The sequence below is a fragment of the Equus asinus genome, chromosome 10, assembly GCF_041296235.1.
Source record: "Equus asinus isolate D_3611 breed Donkey chromosome 10, EquAss-T2T_v2, whole genome shotgun sequence".
NCBI lineage: Eukaryota > Metazoa > Chordata > Mammalia > Perissodactyla > Equidae > Equus > Equus asinus.
Window position 1 is genome coordinate 23,332,510 of NC_091799.1, and position 22,964 is coordinate 23,355,473.

Consider the following 22,964-nt stretch of genomic DNA (forward strand, 5'->3'; position numbering starts at 1 on the left):
TGCCACTGGACGGCACAAAGTAATGGCTAAAAGTCGAAGCTCTGGAATTTGAGCTCCATCTCTCACTAGCCGCGTGACCCTGGTAAAGTTATTTCTCTGGGCTTCGGTTTCTTCATCATGGGGGATAATAATGCCTAATCCCATTGGATTGTTCTGAAAATTAAATGTTCCTGCCAGGTAGTGGGCTACTAAACAGCGGTTACCATTTAGTAAGGCCCCTCCCATCCTCGAAGTTCGTAGCTGTGAGACGAGCCCCGCCCCCAACCCGTGAGACTCGCTCCGAGGCGTCAGGTCCCGCCCTCAGCCTTAAAGGTCAAGCCGGACTCGAATGGAACGCGTCGAGGACGGAGGTCAGGCCCCCGAAAGTCCCCCAGAGGTCCTTGAGTAGAGGTCTCTGGCACCCGGACCCCACGCGCGCCTCGAGGCCGTGCCAAGGCCACTCACCAGCTATCGCCCAGGTTACTAGCAAAAGACTCGCGCGACCGCGGCGACGGCGGCGACGCGGACGTCGTGACGTTACGGGGCGGGGCGGCGGCGCAGGCGTAGCACGTCACGGGCGGCCTGGCAGCGGGCGGTGTTGAGGCGGACGTGTCTAGAGGGCCGTTGCATCGCGGAGTCGGGACCTGCTTTGGGGGCATGAGCCGAGGGGAAGACGCCGTGGCCACGAGGTGAGTCCGGCCGCGACGTGCCCCTGCACCTGAGCGCCGGTCCGCGAGGGTTCACAGAGGAGGCTGCTCTAGCAAGACGGCTTCTCAGGCCCCGCCCCGGATTGTCCCGCAGCTGGCCCGGAAATCACAATCCGAGTAATCACCCATCGCATCTGGGAATTCGCAGTCAGGAATCGGGAAGCCGGGGTTCCAGGCTTGACCCCGCCGTTACCGTTAGCTTTTAGGAACAAGTGCCTTTGCGTGTCTGAACTTCAGTTTCCCCAAATGACTGTTCCTGGCTTCCAGAGTTGTTAGGAGCCCAGCAAGGAGGATAGACGAAAAAGCCTTTTGTCAGCTCGTTAATCTAAGGGGTTGTCGCCATTGCAAACCCAAAGGATTCAGATAGTCCTATGCCATCTTGATCTCTTATTACACTTTACTCTTCCTCAAAAAGCGCCGTGCTGAGCTGTCACAGATATTGTCTTATTTCATCCTCATAACGACCCATGAGATAGGGATAATTGTGCCCATTCTAGGAAGGAAGAAGCAACTGAGGCTCCGAGTAGAAAAGTGGCTTGCTTCACTTGTTCGTAACTATTGAGCACGAACCTTGAGCCGGGCAGTATACTAAGCGCGAGGGCTGGAACCATGATCAAGGTAGAAAAGGCGCTGCCCTCTGGTATTTTACATTCTAGTGAGGGAAACAGAAGATAAAACAGTAATTAATACGTTGAATTTGTCTTACAGGGAAAGGAAAAAGTGGCTGTGATAGAGACTAACAAGGAGCTCTATTAGGGAAAGCTTTTTTGAGGAGAGGACACGTAAGGGGGGATCATGACTTACTAAAATCACGCAATAACTGGGTGCAAAAGCCAGGATTTGAATGCAGATGTTTTGGCCCCGTCTCCCACACTCTTCCCGCTAGAAATGGTATCCTCCTGTGATATTAAGTAGCTGTTGGTATTATTGCTGGTTTTAGACCTGAGAAAATCAGAAGGCTCTGTCATTCAAGTCTCATCTCAGATGTCATCTCCTTTAGAGGCTTTCCCCCTCCACAAATTCTAAAGTAGTCCAACCCCAGTCTCCTTGTCAAATCATCTTCCTTCGTTGTGTTTGCAGCACTTGTCACAAATTACATCTTGTATTTATTTTGCTTTTGTCTTGTCCTGCCCCTCTTCCAACTCTAAGCATCCTGAGGGCAGAGACCTTGCTTGTTCAGTGCTCTGTCCCCAGTACCTAGACAATGCCTAGAAAATAAAAGCTCGATACATTGTTCTTGAATGAATGATCCGTAAGAAAGTAGGAGGAAAGGAAAGCAGGGAGAAGGCAAATGTTTCTCCTCCCCTGTTTCCACTCCTGGGGTTCTGTTTATGCCTCTTTCACCTTTCTCTCAGGAAGTGAGAGCAGGAGCTGTGGCTGATTCATTTTTGTATTTTCGTCACATAGCCCAGGGCTCAGCGGTTAGTATTTGTCACACAGTGCTGAACAGACTGAACATGTAAGTGGGAAAGGAAGATGAACGTGCTTGTGTGGGGGTAGACAGACACGTTCAGCAGTTACCTAGGGGCTTCTGTGTACTAGACTTTCTAGGCTGTGCTGAGATGAGTAAGAGGTAATGGCAGTGTCAGTATATGTCAGCTGCTGTTATTAAGACACGGTTCCCGCAGCCCTGATCTCTGAGGCACTTCTGGTTATACAGGACACATGTTTTCTCCAGCAGGAAGTTCTGAAGTCTGACACAGCCTGACATCTTCCCAGCCCTTGTATCTTTTCTTTCTCTACCCCATTATACATTTATAAAAAGCTTTATCTTACATCTGTCATCTCATTTTTGGTCCTCTCAGCAACCATAAGTGATAAGCAGGGCAAGGTTTATCATGTAGAGATGAAGAAACTGAAGCTTAGAGAGAAGTTACTTCCAGTGGAAATGCCAAAATTTGAAACCAAGTCTTCTGACACCGAAACTTTTGCTCTTGCTACTACTGTCTCCGTCCTAACTCTCATCCTCCTTTTTTGGTTGTGAGATGAGATATTTCAGGAACTAAGACTTGTAATAATTGAAGCTAACGTTAATTGAATGCTTCTTAGGTGCAATGCACTGTTCTTAATGCTGTGGGTGTATTAATTCAGAGAATTCACACAGCTCTTACAAGATATTATCCCCAGTTCTACAGATAGAGAAACTGAGGCACAGAGTGGTTAAGTAACTTGCCCATGGTTACAGAGCTATTGAAGGGTAGAACTGGAATAACTAAGTAAGAAGTTAGTGTCTTCTTCCAAGTATCTCACAAAATATTAAACATGATAATAGCTAATATTTATTGATGACTTACTGTTGTTAGATGCAGTGTTTAGTGATTTCTCATGCATGATCTTCACAACAGCCCTGTAAGATAAGAACTGTTACCTCCTTTTACATATGTGAGGAATCAGAGGCCTAGAACATTAAGGTAATTCACCAAGTCACACAACCTGCTTTCAAACCCTGTTCTAACTCCAAAATCTATGACCTTAAATTTCCTGTATTGCCTCTTCCATGAGGAAGACATGTGCTGCTGTTCTGTCCCACCCATCCCCTTCAGTGTCATTAAGACTCTCTTTCTGGTGGTTTCCAAGGCTTATTTTGGGTGACAGTTGTTGAACTGGAGTATCATGTAGTAATAGAGACTTTGGCCTCCTGCCCAGTCAGCCTCTGGCTTCAAAAAAAGGAAAACTTTAGTTTCTCTGCACAGAACCACACCCCTTTCGCCTTAAATGGAAGCTTTTGCCCTCTGGCTGCCGGAGGAGCTGTCCCAAGGGAACTGGTGCTGGGGCCCTGGTTGTGGAATGACTGAGGCCTTTGAAGGACTGCCCAGGGCATGCCCTCCTTGAATAAACGTTTCTTGAATTGAATTTGAAGTCTTGTGTTCACGAGTGTTGCTCCTCTCCTGCCTGAATGTTCACATTTCCTTTAGTATTTCATAGAGATTAATGGAAGCAGAAACCAAAACTCTTCCCCTGGAGAACGCATCCATCCTTTCGGAGGGTTCCCTACAGGAGGGGCACCGGTTATGGATTGGCAACCTGGACCCCAAAATCACAGAGTAAGTCCAAATCATCTTAATTCATTACCTACAAAATTGGGATGTTTGTGGTGATGATGCTCAGAAAAATTTTCGAGGGATGTAGGATATATTTTGACCCTTTATTTGTGTTTTGATTATCTTTGAAAAGGATGTGATGTTGTTAATAGCCTTTTATCTTGTCATTATTTTTTACATTTGGGCTCTTCTCCTGCAAGGACACAGACGTAGATATCCTTGAAACCATATACTACTTTTTCCTGCTGCCAAAGATGTTCTCCTATTTTCAACTGTTTGAATCCTTGTACCCAGTGACTAGGAAATTATTTTCTAGAACAGCATACTTTTCTTCCTCAAAATGAAGGAACAAGCAGAAGAAGTCGCGGTACCTTCACAAACAGGCAGAGAGGTACCGCTTGACTCTAGTTCATGTTAAGCGGCCATAGAACTATAGAAGGTCAGAGCCGGAAGGGATCTTAGCGATTACCCCAGTTCCTTTGGTCTTCATTGATTCATTAAATGATTTGACTGGCTACTGTGTGCCAAGTGCCATGCTAAACAGTTTTCAAACTTTAAATCTGACGAACTTTGTCTTAAAGTAATCAGAACCTATGTATAAAATGAAAGCTCAGAGCTGCTCTGATTAAAGGGGGAAGAGGTGCACCCAAAGCCTTTTGGCAACTGCCACCCTTTCTTTGGAAATCACTTAAAGGGCTCCATGGAGCACACTTGAAAACCTCTGATATGTTCCGGCTCTCCTATCCCATGGTAGAAGAAACTGAGGCCAAAGAGAGGTAAGTACCTTGCTCAGGGTCACAAAACGAATTGAATTATCCCAACTTCCTATTCTTTGCATTGAGGACATTATACAGTCATGTGTTGCTTAATGACGGGGACACATTGTGAGAAATGTGTCTTAAGGTGATTTTGTCATTGTGCAAACATAGAGTGCACTTACACAAACCAAGATGGTATAGCCTACTACACATCCAGGCTTTATGGTACTAATCTTATGGGATCGTTGTTGTATATGTGGTTTGTCATTGACCAAACATCGTTTGTGGCACGTGACTGTAGTGAAAAGGAATTTCTCAGCAAAGAGAATTGAGGGGATTTTTCTTCCCCAGCTGTTCATAGGGGCAAGGTGGGGATTGATGGCAGGAGAGTAAAAGGTGAGTGGATTGAGCTGTATGGGGTCAGTGCTTAAAGCGAGCGTAGAGTGGATCGTCAGTCCTAGAAGTTCTTCCCTTTTGAATAGTGTTAAAGGCAAGGGGAGAGGAGACAAGGGAACCTGCTTGTTTGAGTCTGGGATGAGAGGAGGTATACGTAAGGGTTGGGATTAGGAGAGAGGAAAAGAGATGTGGACTAAAGTATCATGACAGAAAGTTTATGTCATGACATAAAGTTCAGTTCCTTAAACCTGCTAAAAGCTCAAATCTGCTAAATGTAGATACTGTTGGGTCCCTCTAGAAATTATGATGATGTTTATGTTGCCCCCATATTATGTTACCTTGGTCACAGGGCCCAGGAATGTAGACTGTGCATTTATTTTGGTTCTCTTTATGGCTTACGGCTTTGAGGATGAATGTGTGAATCTGCCCAACCTCTCAGTTAATGGCTGTTGATCAGAAAAGCTATTTCCATTGTCTAAAACCCAGGCTATGAGGGGATTCTCCCAGGAGTGGTTTCCATTCCCACCTCTGCTTGTCTGAATGGAAATCTGCAGCGTGGAAACTATGTTCATTGTTTTGGCTGCAGTTTCTCAGAATGTGTCCCCATCGTTAAGCAACACAGGACTGTATAATGTCCTCAATGCAGTGAGACTCACGTTCTAATTGTGTCCTGCTGGTTGACAGAAATGTTCAAATAGGCATCTGCCACCTGAGTTTATGTCATGAGTTGGAGTATATGAATGTTTTCTTCTGTTAGAGCATTAACAGGAGCAGTGAATCAAACTTTCCCACTGGTGTCTCTGCTCTTTTTACGTCATGTCAGAGGTAGACATCAAGTTCTAAACCACAGATCAGGGCCTTGTTGGCTCTACCTGTAGCTTCCTACCTCCTTATCGCCAAGGATTGTTTTTGCTGTTTTTCTTCTATGGATTCCTTATCTTAAAACATTTTCTCTATTAAACAAACCAATTTATTAATTAGTAATAAATTTCTTTTTAAAGACATAACTACCAATCGTAGCTGCAGTTAGCATGAAATGCTTAGCATGACCTCATTTAATTTACTTAATTACAGCAAAGAAATCTAACGTTTTAGTAAGGTAGGTCCTCTTTTGTGGAAATATGTCATTTCCTTCTCTGTCTTTGAAGTACATGAACTCCTGGATCCTGTTCCTCTCAAAGTAGGTAACGATGGGCCTGGACTAATTATTAAAATAAAGTCATTCCTGAACATTGAAGGATTACCTGATGAAACTGATGTGAACATGTGGTACTTGGCTTGTAGTCCAAGCTCAGAAAGTCTTTGAATTGAAATCTCTAACTTCAAATGACTCTTGACAGAAGTTTGCAGAGCACCGTCCAGTTTTCATAATTAAACTGACATGCCACCCACAAATTGCTGCTATTTCCTGCCGTTTCCCCCTTCAACAAAACCCTTCTTATCTCTCTTTCCTATACTTATCCATACTCTTTACTATCCCTCCTACTGATCTCTTTTTATAAACTATACAAATGCTCTCTCACCTCTTGTTAGAAGACAAATTATACTATGTGTTTACTGTCATGCATGGTTATAGGGGTATGTAAAACACCAGCAGTTAAAAACTTTTCCACTTAATTTTTCCAAGTTTATTTTGTAATTCTAGTCACTCTCTGTGTGCGTGCTTGGTAGTTATTAATCTGAGTCTGGCTCAAGTTACGGTAAGATGTCCATCAACAGAATATGCATGCTAACTGACTGTCCAGCATTCTGATGTTCTGCTTCTTGTTTATTTGTGTTCACTTTGGTTGCAGTACTGGCTATGTCAGGGCCGTGCTAGATGCCAGGAATATGGGTGACTAAATAGATGATAGGGATTTGGATGTAAGGGAGTGATGACATACTCTTGTTTATGGAGGTGGTAGATGCCAAACCCACGTTCTTTCTCTATTCTGATTCCTCTTAACTACATTATACCTCATATTTCTTACCTATAAGGAAAGAATGTTCAACCAAAGGATCTGAACATTTCTTCTAGCTCTCATACTGCATTAGTTCCTCTTATTTAAGCTCTTAACAACCTTGTGAGGCGAGTGGAACACATATTTCCCTACTTTATGGGAAAAGAAGAGTTGAGTTGACTCAGTTTCCTGAAGTAGTTGATGATAGGACTAATTTCCCTCTGCTTAATTTAGTGCTTTTTGCGCAAATATTCTCTTAGTCCACATAATTGAACAGTCATAACTTAAAGTATCCTATTCTAAATTTTGAGATATAAGGACATCTTTTAAATTGTTATGGGACCCAATCTAACTGTGAGGGTAAGACAGCACCTCTAAATGTCCTTACTAGCTCCTTTAGCAGAGACACTGGAAAAGTTAATGTCCTTAGAAATTATCTATTTTCCACACCCTCATTTCCTCTAAAAGGGTTAGTACTGCTTTCTTTTTCAAATATTAAATGTGCTATGTAGAAAGCCAAATTAATAGCCACTGCATTGTGCATAAGGAGAAGTATGAGAGAGAAAAAAGCCAGTAGAAATTCTAAAAGAAGGAACAGTCTAAATGGAGGGCAAATCCTAAATAAAAGTATAAGTAGGAATGTGTGAGCAAAATATCAGGAAGACCTTTTCAACTAACGGAGAGGTTGTGTATTAAATGATAATGAAAATAGTAGTTGGATAGATAGAATTCTATCAGATTAAGACAGGGTCTTTAAAATTTATTCAAACAAGTTTGAATTTCATGTAGAAGAGACTCATTTAGTGTTTAGCAGGAGATTGACATCATGAAAGTGATGTTTTAGTAAGGAAATTAGACATCAATAGGTAGGATGAATTAGAGGGGGAAAGATTGAAGTTGAAGATAAGCTACAGACCTGCCATTAATATCATCTAGACAGAGGCAATGAACTCGGAAACCAATGGGTGAGTCTGAGAGATGGAGAAAGTGATTGAAGAGAAGAGGAGAGTTGAAGATGATCCTAATGTTTCCCGCCCGAGAAATGTAAAAGAATCATGTCCACGCTGACCAGTGGGATAGCTGGAAGCAGGCCTCAGTTTGTGGAGGGGAGGAGGTTAGTTTGTGGTATATTAAGTAAACTTACAAGTAGTGGAGAGCCATCCAGGTGGAAATGTCTTTCCGATGCAGACTTTCAGGGATAAACTAGGATGCAAGGGAGAATGAATACATGAGCATGTAAGAACAATGTATTTAGCCCTGAAGAAACCCGTTTCTCTCTCAGCCCGTTCCTTATTTTTCCGTTGTTGCCCATGCTTCTTTTCATGCCTTGGTTTGCATGAACCAGCCTTTACTGTTTGCTTACTTAAATTTGAGACACAGTAAGACCGTTTAATAATGTACAGAGCATAGCACATAAAGACTCACCACATATGATTTCTATATGTTGATAAAGAAATCTTACTCTAAAACAAATTGTGCACTAACAACAATCTTTTTTTTTAATTGAGTTAATGATAGGTTACAATCTTGCGAAATTTCAGTTGTGCATTAATGTTTGTCATTCGTGTTGTAGGTGCACCACTTCACCCTTTGTGCCCACCCCCCACCCCACCTTTCCCCTGGTATCCGCTAAACTGTTCTCTTAGTCCACATTTTTAAATTCCTCATATGAGTGGAGTCATACACAGATTATCCTTCTCTAGCTGGCTGATTTCACTTAACATAATTCCCTCAAGGTCCATCCATGTTATTGCAAATGGAATGATTTTGTTCTGCATTGCAGCTGAGTAGTATTCCATTGTATATATGTACCACATCTTCTTTATCCATTCATCTGTTGATGGGCACTTAGGTTGCTTCCATGTCTTGGCTATTGTAAATAATGCTGCAATGAACATTGGGGTACATAGGACTTTTGGGATTGCTGACTTCAAGCTCTTTGGATAGATACCCAATAGTGGGATAGCTGGATCGTATGGTAGTTCTATTTTTAATTTTTTGAGGAATCTCCATACTGTTTTCCATAGTGGCTGCACCAGTTTGCATTCCCACCAGCAGTGTATGAGGGTTCCTTTTTCTCCACAACCTCTCCAACATTTGTTACTATTAGTTTTAGAAATTTTTGTCATTCTAATGGGTGTAAGGTGATATCTTAGTGTAGTTTTGATTTGCATTTCCCTGATGATCAGCGATGATGAGCATCTTTTCTTGTGCCTATTGGCCATCCGTATATCTTCTTTGGAGAAATGTCTGTTCATGTCTCCAGCCCATTTTTTGATTGGGTTGTTTGATGTTTTGTTGTTGAGTTGTGAGAGTTCTTTATATATTATGGATATTAAGCCTTTGTCAGATATATGACTTGCAAATATTTTTTCCCAGTTAGTGGGTTGTTTTTTTGTTTCAATCCTGTTTTCATTTGCCTTGAAGAAGCTCTTTAGTCTGATGAAGTCCCATTTGTTTATTCTTTCTGTTGTTTCCCTTCTCTGAGAAGACATGGTGTCCGAAAAGATCCTTTAAATACTGATGTCAAAGAGTGTACTGCCTACGTTTTCTTCTAGAAGCCTTATGGACTAACAACAATCTTAAATGCACATTTCATTGGCTTTCCATTGCCTCCAGCATCAAATTAAAATTCCCTCAGTAAGCACACATCATCTTCAAAACCTGTCCCCTGCCTGCCTTTCAGCCTCATCTCTTACTGCCTACCCCACTCTCTTCTAGTGGATCAGAATCTGTTTCGCCTTTATGTCTTTGCACATGATCTTCATTAACCACAGCCTTCCCTGCACAGTTGGTCCTCTTCATCTGTGTGCTCCTATGCATACCTCTGTGTGCAAGCATCACACTGTTTTGTAATGGTTTGATTACATATCTCTCTTCTCTAACCAGAATGTGAGGTCCTTGAAGGCAGGGACTTAGGGCCTTCACCAGTTAGTTATGGACCTAGTTGTATTCATCTGGATGGTCCAAGTGCCTGATACAGTTCTTGACACATAATAGATGTCTGTTTTACCATTTGTGTAGATCAGTCACTTTTGTGCCATTAGGCAGGAAGGCCATTTTAAAGACCCATTGCTGAAAGCACTGATTAAGTTGCAGAAATATGTATGGGACTGGTGTACTAATTCTCTAGCTCCTGGAGGCTGGAGGGCCCACGTTTCATTCAGTGAAGCGAGGCTCGGATGAGTAGTGAGCTCTCCCGTACTTCAGCAGCAGATGAAAGTGCTTGCAGATGTGAAAGCAAGATTCTTCAGGCTTTTTTCGCTATCAGAGCTTGCAGGCCCCATCTCCAGGAAGCAAAATAGTACACATTTCATTCTTTTGTTTCGGTGTTCCGATAATTTCAAGAAATTATCAAACAAGAAAAAAAATCCTGGAGAAGTTGAAAGACACAGACCTAAGCAGATGTTCCTGGAATCTTAAGGTCGCACTTCTTGGGCAGAACGTATTTGTTAGCTTTTCAAAGAATAATCTGTCGGCTTTTTTTTTCCTGAGTAAATTAAAATTCATTTCCTAGGAAATGCCGATTGCCTTACCTTCCTGCTATTAAGCAGAATGGAGCTAATGAAAAGATGACCAGCCGACAGTAGCCCTTAGATTGCTTTTTAAAAAACGAGTTTGACCCACCATTCATGGCAACTGGCGCAGTCTTAAGTTTTGAATGGGTGTAGTAAGTGGAAGATGCAGCTGTGAATTAAAGACCATGGGGAGACTCTTCTAGCCCATCTGTCTGTCTGTGCATTTGAGAGACTCACCCTTGCTGTAAGCCTCATTCAAAAAATCGAGTAAAACCAGAAATTTACATTTGAGGTGTATCCCTTTCCCCTGAAGAATCACCTCCTACATTCTCACTAGCAGTTGAGGTCTCCTGGTGGGAGTTGAGAATTTGGAAACTGGAGAATTACAGTTGTTTTCCCTTTCAAGACAGGTCTAAAGACCAGATTAATATCCACAGTATGCCTTGGGATCCTTGCATCCTGCCCAAGTACAAGACCTGTATTATGTCTTCCTTACTCCGCTGTGTCAGGCACCTGATCCAGGATAATGGGCTTTCGTGTTGATGTGCATTAGTTTCAGGTTTAGTGTAGCATATGATCCATTTCATATCTTTCTGCCTCCCAAGGGAGAGTCTTACTCAAGAATAAAATCTTGATGGGTTTCTCCCAGAAAACAATGTGAATATAAATGTGGCTGTAACGACAGCTTTGCTGACTCCCTGTGGGGTAGAATTCCCAGTAATAACAGATTTAGCATGTGGGCTGATACCTTTTTAGTATCACAGGGACAGCATTGTTTAGAGAAAGCCTTGACTCCGTTTGAATAGTGCGGAGGATGCCAGGAGGAAGGCCAAAGGAAAAGGAAACGGGAGAGCTGTTGGTTTGTCTCACCCTCACATCAGATGACAGGAAGTCGGAGTTGAGATTGACCACAGCAACCTGTTAAGGCCACATCTGTTTGAATAACTTAGAAGCTCTATAGAAACCAAATAGGTTTTAGAGAAAGGAATCCAAGGAGGGGTTGAGGGTAGAGGGGCAAGCAAGAGCTTGGGGTGAACCTCCTGCCAGGGATAAATTTCTTGCTTGGCCATCTGTGGTCTTTATTCCAGTGTGCTCCAGAGTATAAACTGTGTTAGAGCAGCTGAGACTGGTTAGTTACCCATGGCTGGATGATTTCTAGGACTGGCCAGGTTCCCCTGTCCTGTGTGAAACCAGCCTCAGTCACGCTGTGGCTGCACATTGTCCCAACGTTCAGTCACATCAGGGATTGAAACTCTCAAGAACTTACGGAAGTGCCACTAGCTGTGGTTTGGTTTTGGCAGTTTCTCACAAGTGCAGTTTGGGGCTAATGATTAGCTATGGCATCTAACAAGGAAGTCTTCCAGGGTTGTTCGTTTGTGTGAATGTGTATGTGTTTGTTACTTTATTTTGGGGCTAGGATAGGCTTTGGCTTTTGGGGTATGGGTGTGTGTTTCTGATGGAGTTGTAGTTATTCACAAATACTATTTCATTGCCAAGAAATTAAAAACAAATAAATCAGCACTATTTTTGAGCTTTTCTCCCAAAGAAAAACAAATGGTGCTTGTGGGCCAGACAGCTGTTTGTTAGGTGTGGTTTTTTCTTTGGTGTTTTTGTGTTGGACAGACGCATAGCCGTGACAATTCTAGTTCCCATTCCAAATAGAGGCAAACAACTCTGTTTGCCAAATAAACTGACACTGCAGTATAGAGGAAGGCAGGGGCAGGGGGGCGAGATTTTATCCCTGGGGTAAATTATCTCCTGCTTTTATCTCACACTTCAGGCTGAGTGGCCAACAAAATTTCCAGAGTGTGCTCATCGGCCATTCTGTCTCCACAGATACCACCTCCTCAAGCTCCTCCAGAAGTTTGGCACGGTGAAGCAGTTCGACTTCCTCTTCCACAAATCAGGTGCTTTGGAGGGCCAGCCTCGAGGATACTGTTTCGTTAACTTCGAAACTAAGCAGGTAATTGCATTCCCCCGGCACAGTACTTAGGATCCTCTCTCGTGGTTATCCGTGCATCTCTCTTGACTACTAGAATAGCAGTTCCCTGTGGGCAGGACCCATGTCTGACTCATCTCTGTGTGCCTCGCTCTGAGTCCTAAAGGAAGTCCTCAGCAGACAAATGGGTTGGGGAACAGCTTTCAGAATCTACCCTCCCTAGGCTCACAGTCTGAGGCGATTGACCTACTTTTATGACCAGATGTTTTGGGATGCCCACATGAAGCACGTGGACATCCTCCTCCCTATTCTGTTTTGTTTGTTCCTTTAGTGGCCAGCCAACAGAGCCTCCTTTTCTTTCAGTAGTCTTGCCCTGTGGTACAGAATCCCTCCCTCTCTGTGGTGAGCCACCCACAAACTCTTTTATTTTGATTTCTTAAAAACGTACGCTTCTTCTCAATGTCTCAGAACAAATGCATACAAATTTGGATATATGTAGAGGAAGAAAATACTCAGCTTCAGCCATGATATATACATATATCTTCTCGTATTAAAAATTTAGTCCTTGGAGTGGACATTTATGGATAAAGAAATTGAATTTGAATGTTATTAAATATAGAGATACTGCTTAGTACCTCTGTAACTATTAGTCCTATGTGAGAACATTGTCTAGTTATTGTTTTATTAATAATAACTGTATTTGGATGTTTTTTTATTATAAAAGTAATACATGTTGATGAAAATGTAAGATAAGTGACTTCACTTAGCCCAATACCCAGAAGTAATCACTGTTAATATTTAGTTATATATCTTTCTAGTCTCTTCTTCTTTCTTCACATTCACACACCCATAAACACATGTACAACTTATAACATATGAATTAGATCATATTATCCTGTTTACCACTCAAAGTATATTAAAAATTTTTGTCATTTCATACACATCAAGATAACATCCTGAATCATGATATTGTAGTTTCACCAGTGTAGCTATATATATATATATATATGTAAAAATTCACTGATCTATATCTTTACTATTTATGCATTTTTTATGTGTAATTTAGACCTCAGTTTAAAAGCTAGTCAACATCATTTCCGATGACTGCATGATATTTGATTATATGACCTTATGATAAGTTATTTGACTAATTCCCAATTGTTAGCTGTTTAGATGTCCCCAGTGATTCACAAGTGTAAACAGTACAGAAGTGAATATTTTTATAGTTCTATGTGCATATTTACTACGCCTGTGGAAATGGAGTGATTTCAACAAAGTGTGTGCATATTTTTTCTTAATATAACTGCCAAATTGCCTTCAAGAAATGGTGTATCAGTATGAGAAGGTTGTTTGTCCTTACCAGTGCTGGGTTTTTTTCGTGGGATTTTTTTTCTTTCTTTTTTTGCTGACGAAGATTAGCCCTGAACTAAGGTCTGTGCCAGTCTTCCTCCATCTTATATGTGGGTCACTGCCACAGCATGGCTGACTTAGTGGTGTGGGTCCACACCCAGGATCCAAACCCTCGAACCCAGGCCACTGAAGTGGGGCGCACCAAACTTAACCACTATGCTGTGGGGCCAGTGGGGATTTTTTTATTTGCTCTAATTTTTGCAGATGTGATAGGCAATAACTGATACAGTGCTATTCTAATTGTTCAAGTGTTTTTGAGGGAACTAAAAAAAATGCCCTATATGGTTAGTATTTTTAAATACTTTATTCTTCCTTAATGATAGTATGTGATAAGGATTCGTACAGACATCTAAAATCAGTGGTCATGTTGGGGCAGATGTTGGTTTAAAAACACTGGACTAGAAGTCATAAAGCCTAGCTTGTATTTCTGGGTCTTATTATGAACTTTGGGCAAGTCTCTTAACCTCTTTTGGCCTCAGTTTCTATCTAAAAACGGAGATTAAAAAGACATACCCTCCTTAACTCATAGGAACTTGAGAGACTAGATGAGGGTACATATGAAAAAAGTTGGCATTTAATAATAGTATTGAATACATGAACTTTGAAACAATGTACAGAGATAGGAAATTATTTTTTAAAACATCCCCTCCTGGTATCTTATTACTGCTGATGCTACAGGATTAATAGAGAGTGCCATGTGAATTCTCACTCACTAAATGAAACTTAAAAGAAGAATAAAATGTCTCTTATCTGTCCCTCTAACTTTGTGTGCTAGAGTGAGAGAAAGATGCCAGTGACTATCTCATGCCTCTCATACAGCGAGCACTCAGTAAATATTTGTTGAATGTCATGATGGCAAGCTCCAGGAGAATAAGAGAATCACTGGGCAAACCAGACTGGAGTGCCTGCTGGCATTACACTGCAGTCTCAGATAGACCTCCTTGTTCCTCTTCCTGTTCCTTAAGGGCTTCTTCACCCGCAGTAAACGTGGGTTAGACTTGGCCGGATGCCTCATGGCTACAAATGGAGCAGAGAAGGTTTGGCAGGATGGAAAAGTACAGCCAGGCTTCCTGGGAATGTCCTAGAGTGCCTATTATCCAGCTTCAGGAATTCCTTTCAACCTTGTTGCTCCTATATCTGATGGGGAAAGGGTCAGGGAACTTTGGCTCGGGAAGCCAGGTGCGTAGATTGGCTGGCACAAACACCTTGCTCACAGTTTCTTTGACTCACTCCTGCTTTTTCCGGCATAGTTTCCTTCATTCCCATATCCTGTGAAACCATTACTGTTTCTCACTTTGGATCCAGGGAGTATAATGCCTAGTTTGGGATATAGTTCCACAGTCCCTGGAAGGAGGACAAGTTCTGGACATGGTAGGTGCTGCCGTCTCTAAGAGAAGTGTATAGAAAGGTCTCGCTAAGGAGAACAGGACTACAAGCTAACACTGGTTGGACACTTACCACATGCTGCCTGCTCTACACGCACTGTGACTCTTCACAACAACCAATGAGGAACAAGTAGTATTGTCCATGTTTTACAGGTGAAAAGCTAATATTCAGAGATGTTAAGTGACCTGCCAAATATCACACTGCCAGTAAGGACAGAGTCAGGATTTGAATTTTTGTTTGACTCATTTATAAAATGCGTACCCTTTTTATTATTTGGCCTTTTTTTGTTGTAAACTCTTTACCCCTTGTTGACCTAAAGCAGTTTGGTTAGAAATGCAGGCGTCAAAGCTAGTGAGGCCCTGTGAGAATACACGGAGCTAGTTAGGCATTTGAATTTTTGACTACCATTTGTCCCTTTCCTGGACAGGAAGCAGAACAAGCCATCCAGTGTCTCAATGGCAAGCTGGCTCTGTCTAAGAAGCTGGTGGTCCGATGGGCACATGCTCAAGTAAAGGTAAGTCTAACAGGCTGGAAAGACGACGTCAAGCTTGTCCTACATGAGTCTGCTGAACGACAGTTGTCCGCTTACCCATTTGCATCCCAGCCTCTTCACATCTGGAACAGCCGTACTTTGGTCTCCTACTTGTTTTTACCGTGTGTGTTGCCAGAATTTTCTTTTGAGAAACATCTCAGGAGGGATTGAGTTCCTTCGTTGTTTCCCCTACGTACCCACAGATTCTGTTTTTGATTGATCTTTCCATGTGGTTGATGTGTATACTCAGATCTCTGTCATTTTTTTGGTGGGGGTTGCTCTTTGGAGGAGAAAATGTATTTATTTTAGAAATTAATTGCTTTAAGCATTATTAGATGCTTCCCAGCCTCCCAGTTCTGTAGAGTGTTTGAATATGTTTATTCTCAATGCTTGACAAATGGGTCATTTGTGTGAGTGCTTAAAGCACTGACATCTTACTCCAGAGATTTTCGAGAGTAATTTGTGGGACTTTGCAGTGTCTGTATTGTCCCCAAGGACCGAGAAGTGGCAAAGTGCCTTGTTCATCTTGGAGTTGTTCTGTTGGGAAATGAACTGGAAAAGCCACAACCATTAAAAAAAAATGAATGGCCTTCTATTATAGCCAGCACAGAGGTGGGAAGTATGTGGAACCTCAAAGTTGCTGCTCTTCCTTCTGCAATGGGGTCTTGACAGACCTGCCTGCAAAAAGATTTGTGACAGTTAAAATTGGAGCCTCAGTCTTCAGCTACATGAGCATGATTTTTGATCAGACACTCTCTATCCAACAAGCTTCCCAGTAAAGAGTCACAGAGATTAAACATTTGAGCTCAGCATCCAAGCTGAAAAACCGAGCTTGGACCCTTTGGATGCGTATGAGAATTTCAGGTAATCACAGAGCCTTCTCAATTTCTAGGACACATTGCCTTAAAAATGGAAACAACAAGGAGAATTACCAAATGCTTTTTTTACTCAAAAGAAAATCGAGTCTCATTTGCCAGACTGGCTGTCATTTTCTCGTTCTGCATCTCACTGAGAAGACACGCGAGAGAAATCACCCTTCGTTCCTGTCTCATTTGGGAATCTCTGTGCCCCACAGTTCTCTTCTCCTACAAGTCTTTTTGACCAGAGGCTCCTAATTGCTTTTTAATATTATATTTACTTTTTACAAGAAGTATATAATTATCTAACATCAAATTAAGCTACTCTTTTACTGAAGAATGTTTTCTGTATCAGTGGCTGAAAGCTGTTATGACTTTTTTCTCCACTCGGGCGTGTTAAGAGTTGAATATTAGGCTTGGTACTTTCCAGAAATCTAGCAAAATTTTAAAGTGTTTTGAATAAAGCTAAATAGATATTGTAAGAGGTGATATGTGACAGTTAGAATAAGAAAGTAAGAGGCAAATCCTGCTGTGTATTTTTACCATCTATGAATTTGAAAGTTGAAATTCTTTCCCTACCAAATAAAGAGGACTAATGGCTAGGTGGCAAGCCTCTTCTAAACTTTTTTCTAAATTTATAGCTTTTGGGTCAAAATTGTATGGAGTTTTGCATTAATTCTAAATGTAAAGCAGTCCTAAATTGTCTAGAAATGTGCTGTTGATGCACTGGTGGGGCCGGAGTTTTTGAAGCCGTGCACTGCAGAAGAGGGCTGGGTTTTGCCCAAGTGAACGTATTTCCCTTTTTCTTACTTTCAGAGATACGATCATAACAAGAATGATAAGATCCTTCCAATCAGTCTTGAGCCATCCTCAAGCACTGAGCCCACCCAGTCTAACCTGAGGTAAGATGGTGTGCTGGGGAAAGACACAAACAAGTGTTCCAGAGCTTGAGCCATTTCTCCATTCCCAGCCTTCATTCCTACTCTAGCAAATCTTCAGACTCTTAGTTTAGAATAGAATCTGCTAACTTTTGACATGTTGAGAGATGTGTGCACTTCATCTCCAGAATGGATATGTTTGCTCTCCTTCCATACCCCCAAGATCTGGTACTACCCATTTATAGAGTTCATTCACTCAAAAAAGCCTGATGTACTTACCTCGTACCAGCCATTGTGCTTGGCCCTGGAACACAAAGGTAAATCAGACACGGTCCTTACCCTAAAAACGGGCATTTTCATAAGGCCTTGAGTCTCTTCAGCGTTTGTCTTTATACACTCATTCCTCCCCAGCTGCAAATTCCTTTGTAGAAAATTTTAGTCTGCAGCACTTTAATTCTGTGTACCATTTCAGCAACTATGACAGTTTTGGTTCTAGTACATATAAATTGTCAGTTACTCCTTTGGAGTTAATTCAAAACAGAAGGAACTAAGGGTTGGGTAGAGAAAGGGGAAGTTAAGTGAATGGTTGAATAGAATTAGGATTTTTTTTTGCACTGTAGCTTAAGGAGAAATTTTAACAGTAACAATAGCCAGGATTTATTGAGCTTACTGTGAAGCAGGCACTGTGCTAAATACTTTACATGCCTTATGTCATTTATTTATAAAAATGCTGGTAAAACTACTGTTAGATTCATTTTACATGTGAGGAAACTGAAGCTTAGAGAGGCAGAGTACTCTGGGCAAGATCACACAGGTGGAAAATAGCAGAGTCCAGATTCAAAGCCAGGTCTACTGGACTTCAGAATTCCAATTTTTGTTACTACTTCAAAGAAACTCCATGCTGTAAATGCAGGAACACATTTCTAAAGCCTATTCCAGGGGAGGGGGACAGACACATAAAGGAGCCTCACCGTTTTATAGGGATTAGAAGTCAGCTCTCGCTCATGAAATCAGGAAAGTGACGCCTATTTGGATGGAGGGCCAGACAGAAAAGCAAACAAACGGAAAACCTTTCTTGTATAGTATCTGCACCAAACAAAACAGATTTACAGACATCTCATTAGCACTGCAGGGGAATGTAATCCTGAAATGTGTTCAGGTGTGATAAAATTGGTCAATTAAAATTAATTTTATAGTTACTAATTTACTTTAATACCATTGATATTTCTTAATTTTGTGCTGCTTTACTGTTTTGTAGTCCCAGAAATTAAAAAGAAAAATTATAATGACTTCTGTAGATTCGCTGTGAACGCATACCCACTCTGCTGTTTTCCCGTAAGGCTGCACCTCCTTGATCACAGGGTGGTTTCTGTGCAGGTTTCCATGAATCTGACACCCAGTGGGAGGGGACGACTGCATTTATACCTGGTGATCCTCACGTTACAATGAACATGTCTTTAGTTTCTTATTTTCAGTGTTGGCACTTTTTACCAGATAACCTTGTGTTTTCCATTTATTTTTTAACTCAGAGAACTTCAGCATACATCTTTCTATTAACATCTATGCCTAGTTAGGGAGGGTTGTTTCTCTGTGACTCATACAGAATGAATGGCTGGCTGTCCCATTAATGGAAGAGGTGCTGGACTGCATCTCGGTTAACGCCTCAGTGTTCTTTTTATTGTAACTTAGTTTTTAATTTTACATTGCCCATGTAAAATTACGAGTAGGTACAACAGATGTATATCTTTTGGGGATCTCTGAAAGGCCGTGTATACATTCCCTTGCAAGCTTCTCTCCGTGACTGTAGACCATTGACAGCATCAAGAATGGAAAATAAAGGGACCCTGGGCCCAGAAATACCACTGCCTGTGCTTTGCATTTGGTCCAGGGAAAGCAGTGACCTCCATCAGGGGAATTCCTCAGGACTTCTGCCGTGTCTCCTCACCACATCTCTCTGCTACAGGGCTGCTCAGCTCCCCACCTGATGGGGAGGGAAAAGCAAGGGCTTTGATGATACACAAACTGGGCCTGAATCCTGACTCCACAGTTTGTTAGCTCTGTGAACCTTGGGCAAATCACTACCTCTCTGCATTTGTTTCTCTATCTGTAAGATGTCGATGATAACCATTGTGATATTATTGTAAGGATTAGAAAGAAACAATATAAGTAAAATGCTGGGCACAGTGTGTGGTTCTTCATAAGCACTCTGTAAATGATGAGCTTTATGAAAACATATTTGCCAATAGAAAGAGACTTTATAGGAGTTCCAGGATGTTTTTTCCGTTATTGTTCAGTGATTCAAAAGGTGGTAGTGTAGTAGTTAATAGCATGGACTCTGAAGTCCGACTGTATTCCACTCTCAGCTCTGCCACTTAGTAGCCGTGTAACATTGGACAAGTTAACCTTTCTGTGCCTGCATTTCTTCATCTGCAAAATGAGGAATATAACCCACTTTATAATGTCTTCAATCCTACACAAATTATTTCTTCAATTGTTTTTAGTATTGTAAAATATGTGTAACTTAACATTTACCATCTTAACCATTTTTAAGCGTACAGTTCTTTGGTATTACATACATTTATAATGTTGCACAACCATCAGCGCTCTCCATCTCCATAATTCTTTTATCCTGTAAAACTGAAACTAACCCCATTAAACAGTAATTCACCATTACTACCTCCCTCCAGCCCCTGGCAACCACCATTCCACTTTCTGTCTCTCTGATTTTGACGACTATGACTACCTTATATAAATAGAATCATATGGTATTAGTCCTTTGGTGACTGGCTTATTTCACTTAGCATAATGTCCTCAAAGTTCATCCATGTTGTAGCATATGTCAGAATTTGCTTCCTTTTTAAGGCTGAATAATATTCCAAAATAGTTTTCCAAAGTATTCCAATATACCACTTTTTGCTTATCCATTCATATATCAGTGGACACTTGGGTGGCTTCCACATTTTAACCATCGTGAATAATGCTGTGGACATAGGTGTACAAATACCTCTTCCAGACCCTGCTTTCAGTTTCTTCACGAGTTATTTTTGGTGCCTGCTGTCCGCCAAGCACTAAGGTGCCAAACAGTGTTTATGTCTGAGGATTAAATATAATGATATGCGAAGTACTCCTAACAGTGTCTGGGCTTATAGTAAAGACGTAAGAGATGGTTTAGAGTTGATCTCTTTCTTAAAATGAGAGCATTAGGTATTTTTGTGTGTGTTTAATATGAAATGTTTGCATGGTCGTATTTGAATATCTTGTTGCTTCTCTGATATACGTAAGAGGCACAAGGACAATGAAATATACAAGTGTGTTCTGAATGTACCCAGGCCCTCTCTGATCCTCTGCTATCCTTTTTCCAGTGTCACTGCAAAGATAAAAGCCATTGAAGCAAAGCTGAAAATGATGGCAGAAAATCCTGATGCAGAGTATCCAGCAGCACCTGTTTATTCCTACTTTAAACCACCAGATAAAAAAAGGACTACTCCTTATTCTAGAACAGCCTGGAAATCTCGAAGATGATGGTTATGAATTACTGTAGCAGCAAAAGCAAATTGGTCTCCACACTTGAAATCCTCTGCCTTTGTACTTTGTAGATGTGAATGGTATATCCAACAGAGCACAGTCACACGTTAGAGTTTGGTAACATAACATTTTTGGATGTTCTTATGGATATTTCTTCCCTGAAGTATGTGTGGAATTGAGCATCATCCAGAATAAATAGGATTCTATCCAAAATTGTGATTTGAACGCTGGGATGCTCTAGTTGGCTGGTTTGTTTGGATTTGTAACTCCAGAAACATTATATAGTGTGCCAGAGAGAAAGGCAAGCGTAAAATTGTCACTATTTAAATCAGGAAACTAAATTTATTAATGTCCGTCTTAAAAAAAAATAGAGCATTTTTCTGTGCTCAGATATCTTTACAACACAAAGAAAAAATAAGAGATAGGGAGGGAAGTGAGAGATTTTGAATCATGTTCAGAACTTTTGTTCGGGAATTTACTATGGAAATCCCTCCAACTGGACTAAAAAAAACGAGTTCTTGGCAAAAAAGCTGGTTCTTTGAGCAAATATTGTGGTAATCTGTTTAAGAATTATGCTTATTGTTTCAAAATCCCAATTAGGAAAACATGGTGTATATCTTAAAATGGTTTGCCTGGACAAAACTGTAGAATCAAATTTACCATTTTATACCACAACGGAAGTTCTATTTGGAAGTCCAACTTTTATGCTATAGTGATCATTTTTTAAAAATCTAAATAATCTTGCCTTCTATAACACCACATGTTGTTATTAATGTGGGACTTTTAAAATTGCACTTATTGCATGAGATGTTTTTATAGCATGAGAATGTTCTATTTGGAATTCTATCATGGTCAATCTAAATAGAAAAGCAAAATTTCTTTGAAAACCTAAACATTGCTGTATTGATCTCTATCAAACATGCTACGTATTAATAATAGTGTAGGGGTCTGAGTAGAAGAAATTGAATTGTCTTGTGCGAGGTGAGGAGGGGACATGCAGTGGACACAGAAAGTTGATGGAGCAGGTACTGCTCTGGCACCGAGATTGTGATGACCTTGTGTTTTATGTCTTTTTAAACAAAGGCTTGAAAGACTGCATGACTTTAAAATGATTCTTCGTTTGGAGAATATACTTCTTCCCAAATATTTTTTGCCACTTTGAACATTCTAAATATAACAATACAGAAAAATAAATCAGCAGACTTGGGAGTGTGTTTCTGTCAGCAGGTTTGGTCATTTTGGTGCCAGGTTGACCCACTGTTTCATTGGGCAACACTGTTGCTTCTTTACCAGGTAAACCACTGTGTTACCCTAGGGCCATTCCTAGCGGTTACAGACTGTTTACCGTTGTCGTTCCTAGCAAGAGGAAGCTTTCATTGTTGGAACGTAGTCTTCCTATGAGCATAAATGGATTTAAGACACTGGAACCGAAACTTCAGCATAGTGAGGTTTCAGAATTCACAGGACTGGTTCAGAGAAATTCCTATCACCTTTCCCAAGGTCAGTCTTTTTAGAAATCTTTAGATATTAAATACTTTCTGCGTTTATTAGCTCTGTCTACGATACACGTAACTCTCTTTCCATTTGGGGGATAGTTCGGGGAGGTGGGAACATTATCTCCCCTTTTTCTGGTGACTTCTTAGAGTTAGAATTCACCATTTTATCCTTAAGTCCTCAAAGGGTTATGGTGGAGTAGGACTTACTTAAAGCAAAAAAGTCTTCTATTTTTAATAGGAACTTAGAAAATACCTAACTTTGAATTATCTAGAGTTGTTTCCTTTAGAAACCAGAGCTATTTATTTGTATTTAAGCAATGTTTATTATTTGTACTGATTCTTATTCCTCCGTGTGAATAAATGCACGACAGCGTCTATGTGTTGTGTCTTCTCTCGTCCAGTTCCTGGAATAAAGACTACAGCTCTCTGGTAGGCTTGCTTCCTCCCAAGACTCGGGCCGGTGTGTCCAGGCGGGCTGCTGTTTCTAAGTGCCTGCTCTGCAGAAGGCTCTGGCTGGAGGCGACCTTGGCGGCACTTCTGTCCCCCCTCTGCGCGGGCCTGCTTCTCTGGTTAGAGATGAGGAAAGAGACCAGCTGTTCTCA

General features: G+C 41.2%; 2 protein-coding genes across 11 annotated transcripts in view; one reads left to right on the forward strand and one right to left on the reverse strand.

The window, feature by feature from the left end:
• MRRF (mitochondrial ribosome recycling factor) overlaps window positions 1-638 on the reverse strand; it is a 63,796-nt gene extending 63,158 nt beyond the window's left edge. For 6 of the 9 annotated variants that reach the window (XM_070518805.1, XM_044778844.2, XM_070518807.1 and 3 more), the window contains exon 1: window positions 445-638. In XM_070518805.1, coding sequence (XP_070374906.1) covers window positions 445-638 — 194 coding nt within the window. The remainder of the gene's footprint in view (window positions 1-444) is intronic. The other 3 variants (XM_070518811.1, XM_044778847.2, XM_070518808.1) reach the window with 1 other exon arrangement.
• On the forward strand, window positions 529-22,739 carry RBM18 (RNA binding motif protein 18). 2 transcript variants are annotated; one of them, XM_014851621.3, is made up of 6 exons: window positions 529-668; window positions 3,602-3,730; window positions 12,176-12,302; window positions 15,502-15,588; window positions 17,280-17,365; window positions 20,704-22,739. In XM_014851621.3, the coding sequence occupies exons 2-6, from the start codon at window positions 3,618-3,620 to the stop codon at window positions 20,861-20,863; spliced, it is 573 nt and encodes a 190-aa protein (XP_014707107.1). In that variant the 5' UTR covers window positions 529-668; window positions 3,602-3,617; the 3' UTR covers window positions 20,864-22,739. The 2 variants fall into 2 exon arrangements, with proteins under 2 accessions (XP_014707107.1, XP_014707108.1); XM_014851622.3 differs by having other exon boundaries at window positions 530-668; window positions 3,612-3,730.
• Window positions 22,740-22,964: the final 225 nt, after the last annotated feature.

Coding starts and splice junctions, on each gene's coding strand:
- RBM18 (XM_014851621.3), top strand. CDS start 3,618: ATGGAAGCAGAAACCAAAACTCTTCCCCTGGAGAACGCATCCATCCTT. Junction 12,303..15,501: donor TTAACTTCGAAACTAAGCAG/GTAATTGCATTC, acceptor TTTCCTGGACAG/GAAGCAGAACAAGCCATCCA. Junction 17,366..20,703: donor CCCACCCAGTCTAACCTGAG/GTAAGATGGTGT, acceptor TCCTTTTTCCAG/TGTCACTGCAAAGATAAAAG.